Raw genomic sequence first — 10,371 nt, 5'->3', positions numbered from 1 at the left:
AAAACTTTTATTAAAATAAAACGTTTTTTAATAACTCTAGCTTTTTTGCTATTTGTTTGTAGATAATGAATAAGAACTGTCAATTTGGGAACAATTTCTCATATTTTTATAATTACGAAATATTTAATGTGTCTCTGTTTTTCTCCCTCACAGCTGTGAGGAAGTCATGATGGAGTGAAGACTGAAGCCAGAACCAAACACTGCAGCAGCCCCCCGTTCTCCGGCCGCTCCCGGTTCTCCAGCAGCTCCTTGTTCTCCAGCAGCTCCTTGTTCTCCAGCAGCTCCCCGTTCTCCGGCAGCTCCCCGTTCTCCGGCCGCTCCCGGTTCTCCAGCAGCTCCTTGTTCTCCAGCAGCTCCTTGTTCTCCAGCAGCTCCCCGTTCTCCGGCCGCTCCCGGTTCTCCTGAAGCTCCGCCTCCATCCAGCGCCTCGGCTTCCTCTCGCTTCGGTCATGAATCCGTACGGAGACGATGTGTCTGAGTTTTCCGGCGGTCCGGTTCCGTACTCGGCCTCCAACCCCAGTTACTCCATGGATCCATCGGTTCCTCCGTTCATCCAGACGGGTCGCAGCGCTCTGCCCCCCCTGCTCCCCAACGCCCCGCCCTCCCAGGCCCCGCCCTCCCAGGCCCCGCCCCCAGCTCCATGCTGCCGCTGCCGGCCTTCAGCCCCACCAGTAACCCCTACGCCCCCGCCGGCCTCCAGCAGCCCCAGCTGTCCACCCCGGACCTCCAGCCGCCCCAGACCGACTGCTCTGACGAGTCGGATCCGGACTTGGAGTGCGCCATCTGCTTCAGCCAGTTCAACAACGTCTTCCGCTGCCCCAAGATGCTGAACTGTAAACACACCTTCTGCCTGGAGTGCCTGGCGCGTATGAACGTCAAGTCTGCGGAGCCCAGCGCCATCCTGTGCCCGCTGTGCCGCGGCCTGACCCCGCTGCCCCCCCTCGGCCTGCCCAAGCTGGCCACCGACTCGGACGTCCTGTCCTACCTGCCGGCCGCCATGCAGAGGGTCTACAGCATCCGCTTCATCCGCAACAAGGGGAAGCTGCAGGTCAAAAGGTCAGCCTCACCTGGAGTCACATGGTTTTAGGTTTTTCTGTCTAAAACAGAACAGAGGTCGGGTCACTGTGTTACCGTGGCAACCGTCACTTAGCAGATCTTCATCTGGGTTCAAATTAAACAAAATGGGTGTTAAAAGTTTGTGCAGCAAAAACGTTCATTAGTGCTGCTCATTTAAAGATAAATGTTTCCAAAGGTCATCAAAGGTCAACCAGCCAAACCACATTTACACAATCAGGCATGTGATGCTGCAAAGATTTTAGCTGCACAAACACAATTTATACAAACTGTCCATTGTGGGGAGGGGCAGGATGAGAGATGGTCACCTCTTTTATTTATTTTAAAAATATAACAATTTTTGCTGCACAAATGTAACAGATGATTGATTATTTCATTAGATTTTAATACAGGGGTCTTGACCTTTGACCTCTGGAAACTTAATATCTTTAAAATGACAGCAGCACCAACGAAAATGTTGCTGCACAAAATATTGACACAAATTTTGTTTAATTTGAAGAAGGAGGTGAGGAAACGTCACTCAGGTCAGTTTGATCTTTTTGTTCTGTGAGAATTTTTATGCTACTAATGAAAATCCAACATGACTGTTCAGACTGCAGTCGCTTTGAAAAGCATTAAACATGATTTAGTTCCAGGAAGTAGCGACAGACTGGCGACCTGTCCAGGTGACCCCGCCTCTCGCCCGGAACGTTAGCTGGAGATCAACACCAGCACCTCCTGGCCCACTGAGGGACAAGGGTGAAAGAAAATGGATGGATGGATGGATGGATGGATGGATGGATGGATGGATGGATGGATGGATGGATAGTTCCAGGAAGTAGCAAAAACTCAGAGTTTTCGGGGTTAAAGATCTGAGTTGGATCGTTCTGTCTGCTGAGTGAATCTGAAGCTGAGCTGCAGTTTTTGCTCCATTAAACTGAAAATCCTGCAGAAGTTCAACCTGCTGAATGAGATTGACCTTTGACCTGTTGAAAGAGTTTTTACTTCCTGACAGAGTTCTGAGATAAATGTAAATTATTTAATCTCTGAGATAAAATCTAACATTATCTGAACAAAAACACCAAAACTGAGCTGCAAACTCAATGATCTGTTTATTAATGAGGGAACTGACTGCAGCAGGTCAAAGGTCAGCTTTACTGGAATGTTTTTGTGTTGCTGAATCATTTTATTGGAGCTGGTTGGTTATTAAAACCTGGCTCGGATACAGTGGTGTAGATTAGCAAGCAGCTAAACGCCGCAAACTGACTGAAAATAATCAGAGATGAACAACAGAAAAGCAAACTGTAGAATTTATCCAACATGCAGGTTTTAGTCTGTTTCTCTGATGATCCTCCCTCTGTGTTTTAATGTCAAGGTCATTTTAAGGTCAGTGACAAACTGATCAATAAGTCTGAGATCTGGACGGAGTAATAAATCTGAAAACGGCCATAAATAAACATGTGCAATCAAACACCATATTAATCATTAATATAAAAGATAAACATCACAAACCGTCTGCTTGAGGAGCAAAGTTTGATCCGACAATGTAACAAAACCTGGAGGCTTTAAAACTGTCATCAGGTAAAAATAACTATTAAAGGAAAATGGCTTTTTTAGAATAAATAATAATATGCTACATATTTACATTTTCAGTTTTAATTTAATGTAACTAGAGAAACCCAGAGGATATGATTAAATGTGTCTTAAGCTGTTTGGCAGAGAGTTGATCAGTTTCCCTCACAGAGAGGCTTCATGGCCTAGTCCAAGTCTTTAACTCCAGAGCTGGGCCTTGCTATGAGGAAACTGGTTCTGGTCCATATTTGGTTGGTTTCTGTTGCTCCAGAAGCTTCATGTTGGAACCAGCCTGGATGTTTCTGTGTGAAGAAACGAACCAAAAACAACCAATCAGAGCCAAGAGGAGGGGCTTAGTGCTGTCAATCACTTCATGTACTCGCTGCTAAATGTGCTAATTTAGGACAAACGGCTCTGTTTATCTGTGCCCTTGTCTCCAGTTTGGTTCTGACTGATCCGGTTCTGTTTCCTGTGCAGGTCGTCTGACGGGCCGGGCCGGTCGGGTCGGCCGGGCCGCCGGTCCATGACCTCTCTGAGGTCGATGAACCGGAGTCTGGACGTGGGGCTTCCCAGCTCGTCCTCTGATGGGGGGGCGGCGGGCGGCGTGGGCAACACCCTGTTCCGCCTGACGGGCCGACCCGTCTGCCGGGCCTTCCTCCTCACCGCCGTGGTGATGATGATGGTCATCCTCACCGTAATCGTCATCATCCTCCTCACCAGCAACAAGATCAAATGACATCACTTCCTGTCTGCTGGGAGAAGAAAACTGAAATATAAATATTTTTATTTTAACTCCTGGAGTCTGAGCTGAGCGGGACGCAGCGGGACGCAGCGGGACGCAGCGGACCTTCATCTTCCTCATCTGGGTCACGGAGAACTAATGGAGGAGGATGATGATGATGATGATGATGAAGATGAGCAGAAGCTGCGTCATGTGGAAACGTTTTAAAGGAAGAGCTGCAGCTCTGAAGCTGATCACTTCCTGTTCTTTAAGTAAAGGGGTCGGGGGGATCCTGGGTCATAACCCGGTTCATCAGAACCGGGTCGGAGTCGGTCCAGTTTCCTTCCAGGTGAATCTAAAGGTACCAAACATTAAACTCACTGATCCGTTTCCACTTTATCACTTCAGGATCAGATCAGGTTTCACTTTCACCTCTTGGCTATTCTGCTGACTCAGGTGGTTCTGGTACTGGTTCTGTTACCAGTTCTGTCCTGGCCCTGGTTCTGGTTCTGGTTCTGGTACTGGTACTGGTACAGGTTCTGTTTCTGTTTCTGTTTCTAAATATAACCCGTTTCCTCCTGATCCAGTTGCAGATTTTCCCTTTTAATCAAATCTTGTTGTCAGAATCATGCAAACGATCCGGCTCCGGTGGTTCTGCTGCTTCGTTCAGACAGAGGGCTACACAGAACCAGCAGGCGGTTCCGGTCCTGTCCGACCCGGTCTGGTGGTTCCTCTCAGTGGCAGAAATTTGCCTGCATGTTGAGAAGCGTCAAAGTTTCCACAGCAGCTCTGAGTTTTATTTCCATCAACATTCAGCAGAGGAAACGGGTCGGTTCTGGGTTCGGTTCTGAGGGAAAGTTTGGACCTGGACGGGTCGGGTCTTTACATGAACCCAGTGTTTGGACTCTGGGTGGTACCTCTGGTCCACCCAGTTTGATCCGAACCTGAAATGGACCCAACAGAACCGGAGCTGGAACCTTTTCAGATGAACTGCTTTGAATATGAAATCTGAGCTGAAATCGGAAACGGTTCTGAAACGTGATCCGAACAGACCGGTTCTGTCCGGTCCGGTTTTATGTCCTGTTTAACTGTGCAATGAATTCTAATAATAATGTTTTATATGTTTATAACCTTTTACAGCAGCACGGTCACTTTGTTTTACCACATTTAAATAAAGTTTATAATGAATCCAACAGTTTCTGGTTTTCACCTGATGAAACTTTAACTTCTGTAAAAACATTTTAAATCCTGGATCAGATTTTTTTCTGTTTTTGTTCCTACATGTTTTGTTTGTCAACATTATAAACTTTTCATGACTGAAATGATCAGATGTTCAACAGAAACATCAGATAAATGACTCCACTCTCCATCATTCTTTAGTTTTTACTGGTTTGCTGCTCGGTCTAGTCAAAGCATGACTGGTTTGGTTAACTGGTCTCTAAATGTCCTGATGAGTTTTCTGTCCTCCTGTCAGCCTTTGACCCCTGGGTGACTTTTGACCTCTGCTGACCCTGTATGAAGAGAAACGGCTCTAAACTGAGAGCTGGGTGATAAAATGTCATTTCATTTTATTTTTCCAGATGAATTTATTGAGTTTTAAGTTTCATCATTTCCTTCCTTTGGTCTAAAAATGAATTTAGTTCAACAGCTGAAGTGAAATAACTTCATGGATTCTGTTCATCCACAGAAACCAGCTTATAAAACACTTTAAAGGGAGATTGAATTTACTACTGAAGATAAATGATGTTTTAATTCATATCCAGACGTTTATAAAACTCCATCCTGTTCAGCCCTCAGTGGTTTTCAGGACTCTGAGCTTCAGTTTTACATGTTTCTCTGAACCGAAACGCCTGAATGAAATGAATGAATTTTATCTCTTCATCATCTAATCCTGCTGCAGCCTGGAGGTCAATATTTCATTAAACTCAGGAGAAAATCCTGAAACCTGAAGGACCAGAACCGTTTCAGATGGTTTATCCACTGGAGCTCGGAAAATGGTTTTAGTCTCATGGTTTGAATTTAACATCATTGTTCACTAGGTGGCGTACGAGAATAGGATGGACTGAGGGAGAGAAGAAGAAGAGATAAGATGGAGGAAAGGAATATCTGACGTTACTGTACTGCTGAGTGAGTTCTGTCTACTTCAGCTTCTACCTCATCCTGGCTTCCAAACATAACAATTATGATTATAAATTAAAACATTTAGAGATATTTGTGTTTTATTTGAACAACACAGCTTAATTCATACAGCTGTTTACATTAAATCCAGTTTAACCCCAGATGTCACACATGCATCAGGTTCAGTTTATTATTGAAACATAAATCATTTTTCCTCCTGACTGAGTCTGAAGCAACAGAGAAGTTTAAGGAAACCTTCATCCTGAGCTGCAGCTTCTTCTGGTTTACAGACAAACGGCTTCAGGGGACTTTTAGGCGGTGTCTCCCCCTGGTGGTGGAAATAAGCAGAACATTTAGTCTCTTTAAATTACTGGTTTTTATTCAACTTTGATAGTTTGAGGTAAACAGAAGAAAATCTCCAGTTGAATCAAAATGAGGTCCTGAGCTGCAGCAGCTCCATCAGTTCATCCCATCCACTCATGCAGCGCCGTCTGAAACAGACTCTTCTGGATGGGAGGCAGCTTCACTCTGCAACAGACGGGAAGCGGGTCAGAACCGCCTGACAGACAGAGGAGCTTTACTCTGCTACAACTGAAAATAACCACGTTTTCATCCAGCCTCTGAATGCATCAAACTGAAACTGATTTTGTTGAATTTTAGGATTAAGATTTTCATCTGCTGCAGTTTGTGACTTTCTGTTGTAACATTTTTTCAGGTTGAGTAAAACAATCATCCTAAAGTTAATAATCTTAACAGAAACTCTGAGTTTCTGTTTCCTGATGAGATCCATCTGGTCTCCATAGCAACCTGTTTCTGGGCGTCAGGGTGCGTTGGGACGAAGCGGTTCTGGGCGTCCATGTTGGTCCAGGAACCAGGTAGAGGTCTCCTGGTCTGAGTTTGGCCATGAGGAAGAGCGCGTCCTCCTCCTCCTCCTCTTCGTCTCTGCTGCAGGACAGACAGGAAGAGGGACGTGATTCTGAGTTCTGATCCGGTTCCCGGTCCAGTTCTGATCCCTGCAGGCGGGCCCAGGTACCTGGCCGGTTCGGGCTCAGAGCCCTCAGCTCTCGGCGGTCCAGCGGTCTGGTCAGAGGACCCGGTGAGGTCGGCCGTCTCTGCGTCCTGCAGCTCCCTGGTGACCATCTGCTGCAGCAGGTGCTGCAGCCTCGGCTGAGCGCCGGGGATTTTCTCAGAGTCCTGCAGAGGAACCAGAACCTTCACCTCACCGTTCGGGTCGCACCATGGATCCTGATCCGATCAGACAGCGTTACCATGGCGATGGCTGTGAGGACGGACACGGCTGTCTTCAGGTCTCCCTCCAGGTCCCTCCGTCTGCTGCGCTCCCTCTGCAGACGCTCCAGCAGCAGAACAACGGCCAACGCTTTCTGACGGCATTCCTCTGACCCCGAGGCCAGGCAGGACCTGGAGGGGGGAGAGAGAGAGAGGGGATGGAGGGAGAGGGATAGAGGGGAGAGAGAGAGAGGGGATGGAGGGAGAGGGATAGAGGGGAGAGAGAGAGAGGGGATGGAGGGAGAGGGATAGAAGAAGAGAGGGATGGGGGAATGAAAGGAGGGAGGGATGGAGAGATGGAGAGGTACCGGTTCCATGATAAAGGTTCCGGTCCTGATGTTACCATCGGACTTTAAGGTGAAGTGAAAGGCGCTCAGTGAGACGTGACCTCTGACCTGTAGGCCTCCTTGTAGCCCAGCAGGCTCTCCCTGGAGCTCTGCAGCTCGTTGATGTGACCCGTCAGCAGTTTGCATCTCCTCCTCAGCTTCACCGCTTCCTGATTTCAGGAAAAACAAAGAAAAAGGTAAAAGAAACTAAACTAGATCTAAATTTAACAGCAAAAGTTTTTTTATTATTATTCTGGAACAAAATCTCAACTGAGAAAGTTTTACACTCAGATTTGTTTTAGTTTGCAGCTCAGATTATTCTAAAATATATCAGTAAACACTTTTTTTCAAGAAAAAAGTGACATTTGCTGAGTAACAGATTTGTCAGTAAATTCATATAAATTAATTTTTTTTATCTGGTTTATATTTTACTGATGTTGAGCTGCCAACGCAGTGAGAACCGGTCATTCCCCTCCAGCACAGCAGGGGGCAGTGAGCTTAGTGAGTTTGTGTCAACTTTGTAAATGCTGGTTAATCAGTTTTTTATGTGAAAGTGCTTTTTTTCATAGGTGAAGTTTTGTTAATATATATTAGCCAATCAGAGAGAGAGCTCAGTTAGACTGAGCCAATAGGAATTCAACATTAGTTCATAAAACGTGACAGAGGCTCCACCTCCAGCTTGGTGGTGAAATGAATCTGACAGATTAAAATCCTCTCACCTTCCTGAGGATGAAGATTTTGCGGGTCATCTTGTGGATCATGACTCGGATCTTTATGGACGTTTGACAGAGACGCTCCATCCTGCTGTGCTCAGACTTTCTCCTCCACAGCAGCACCAAACTCCGCAGCGACAGAGACTCGACATCGGCGCGCAGCTTCTGGTGCAGCTCGGTCTCCTCCTGGATCATGGCCTTGACCCTCTGCCTGATGCTGTTCATCACGTTCTGCTTCATCTCGTCGATGATCCTGAGAACAGAGACGCTGAGAACCTGCAGCGGCGCGGAGGGAAACCCTGAGTCGGCCGCTCACTCACTCCCGCTTCTCCATGTACATCTTGTTGATCTCGGCTCCGTGTTGCTGCTCCAGGAAGATCAGCTCCTTGTCCAGAGTTTTCTTCATGTTGATCTTCCGCTCCTGTTCCAGCAGCTGCAGCCGCTGCTCCTCTATCCTGGCGGCTGATGGACAAAGATATGAAATATGTCAGTTTAATATCAACAAACATGATTATTTATGAAAACTCTGACAAAGTGGAGATTTAAGAAAATCCATATTTGTGTTTATGGAAAAACAGATTTTATCTACAACAAACAAAACGTTAATCTGTCCAAATACTTGCTTTAAATTTAGCACTACACTGCCCCCTATGGGTTTGATTAAAACAGTGCTGAGCCATATTAATGTTTTGTTTTTATATTTCTGGTTTTTTTGGCAGTATTTTGATGATCACCTATGAACTTTATCTAAATTCAGTTGTAGGTTTTAACAGGATATTTTTAAAGATGACCCTCAGTGATGTCATCGTCCTCAGCTCATATTTCTGAAGAGGCTCCAAAACGATCAGCAGGTCATGAAACACTTTAGCAGAACAGATTATCCACTTTGCACCAATCTGACCTGGATGACAGATTAAAACTATCAATTGTTGTTGAGGTTACATGTCTATTTATTCAATAATTAAATGGGAGAAAGAGTTTTTGAATTGAAAATGTTGCTTATTTTTATGGTTTTTGATCAATGTGATTAATTAATTGCAGTATAAATGTTAAATCACTGCTTCAACACATTTGATATAATCTGGGAAGGAAACCCTCAGCAGCCTGACCCTGGTTGTCTCTGTCTGAGCTCATTTGGTCCAACTTGTCCTGCAGCTCCTGTCTCTCTGTACTCAGCAGCTGCTCCAAGGACTCGGTTTTCTGTTGGTCGCCCTGCAGCTGTCGCTCCACCTTGGCCTTCAGCTCCTCCTCGTCCCTCTCCAGCACAGACAGGTAGTGCTGCAGGTACTCCAGGATGTCGCTGGTGTCCTTCTGCAGAGCGCCGGACTTCAGGACGATGTCCTTCTTCTGCTCCTTCAGTTCATCGCTGTGAAGCTGGAACCTGCAGACGTTAAACATTCACTTTTCACAGAGATGGTTCTGACTGCAGTGTCTCTGATCAGTATGAAAACAACTCTGACCTCACTTTGGACACTTCGGTTGGTTTCCTTACTATTAAAACTTTACAACACAATGAAACGTTTCTCATGTTAAACTCAGATCAGTTTGATCTGAAGCAGCTGATCAGATCTGAATGTTTGGTTGAAGTTCATTAAAACTCAGTTTCCAGTGTGTTTTATAGAAATCAGCAGTTTAGCAGCAGTTAGACTGAATCTGAATGTATAACTGAGTGATTGCAGTGTCTTCGGTCATCCTCTCACCTCTCCAGCTTTTCGTCCAGGAAGCTAATCTGAGACAGAAACAAACTCTTCTCTCGCTCCGGGTCCTCGCCGTCCGGCGGCTCCTCAGAGGACTTCTTCTTCTCCTTTTTAGGAGGCGAGCCGCTCGTCTTCTTGTCCTTTTTCTGCATTTTTACTGTTGATATCAGAGGAATTCACAGAAAAACAACAAGCAGGCTATCAACAGGAGGTTGCTAGGCAACCAGAAACTCCTGGGAATTTCAGTAAAACATGAGCAACAGTTTTCTGACTTTTCATCATGTCTCAGTTTGTCTAAAGATTGTTGTGTTTTTGCATGACAGACAGAACATTTTATGGTAGAAGAAGAAAAAAAATTAAATAAACTTTTACCTCCTTTAAGGGCTGGAATATGTTCCACACATAAATGATGAAAATAAACTTCAGAAGCTGATCAGAGTTGATCCGCTGGAGCCAGGTGGGCGGGACACTGATGTGTAGTAACTCTGAGGTTCCACCAGGTGGAGCTACAGCAGTAAAAGATAATTTAATTAAAATAAAACTCCGCTGTGTGTTTTAGAGCGAACAGAAGGTGTCGCTGTTTCCCTGCTAGACAGAAAATGTTTCTGTGCAGAAAGTGAAGATCTGCAGATGCACAGAAATAAATCATGAAGAGAAATGAAGATCATGGAAGTCGGATTTAAACCACATGCTGTGCATCCAGTTTGTTTTCAGAGGAATTCACTTTTTCAAATTCTGTTATGTTTATTGCTTTTATAAATTAATCATGATCAACAACTTTTTGGACAAAAAAATTACAAAAAACTATTTAATGTTGTGGTGTTCCAGAAAAGAACAAACCTCTAGATTTAAGATTGTGGCACATTTTTGGGTATGATTATGCT

The 10,371-nt window shown here is 45.2% G+C and overlaps 2 protein-coding genes across 3 annotated transcripts; one reads left to right on the top strand and one right to left on the bottom strand.

The window, feature by feature from the left end:
* The first annotated feature begins 294 nt into the window (after positions 1-294).
* On the top strand, positions 295-4,541 carry LOC103460731 (uncharacterized). Of its 2 annotated transcripts, XR_014089050.1 has the most exons (3): positions 295-1,056; positions 3,103-3,852; positions 3,883-4,541. XR_014089050.1 is itself a non-coding variant. In XM_017303453.2 (2 exons), exons 1-2 carry the CDS (start codon positions 641-643, stop codon positions 3,359-3,361), a joined length of 675 nt encoding a protein of 224 aa, XP_017158942.2. In that variant the 5' UTR covers positions 295-640; the 3' UTR covers positions 3,362-4,541. The 2 variants fall into 2 exon arrangements, 1 of the variants encoding a protein (XP_017158942.2); XM_017303453.2 differs by having other exon boundaries at positions 3,103-4,541.
* Positions 4,542-5,821: 1,280 nt separating this feature from the next.
* Positions 5,822-10,124, bottom strand: LOC103460729 (uncharacterized). Its single transcript, XM_008403012.3, has 10 exons — positions 9,860-10,124; positions 9,491-9,644; positions 8,900-9,171; positions 8,111-8,252; positions 7,797-8,043; positions 7,147-7,247; positions 6,733-6,883; positions 6,498-6,658; positions 6,272-6,409; positions 5,822-5,992 (listed from the first exon to the last, which is right to left on the bottom strand). The coding sequence occupies exons 2-10, from the start codon at positions 9,637-9,639 to the stop codon at positions 5,929-5,931; spliced, it is 1,425 nt and encodes a 474-aa protein (XP_008401234.3). The 5' UTR covers positions 9,640-9,644; positions 9,860-10,124; the 3' UTR covers positions 5,822-5,928.
* Between the last annotated feature and the right edge of the window lie 247 nt (positions 10,125-10,371).

Source organism: Poecilia reticulata, chromosome 9 (assembly GCF_904066995.2).
Source record: "Poecilia reticulata chromosome 9, P_reticulata-male-v2, whole genome shotgun sequence".
Taxonomy (NCBI): Eukaryota; Metazoa; Chordata; class Actinopteri; order Cyprinodontiformes; family Poeciliidae; genus Poecilia; species Poecilia reticulata.
Note: the sequence above shows the minus strand (reverse complement) of the source record. Positions and strands in the feature narration are given on the sequence as shown.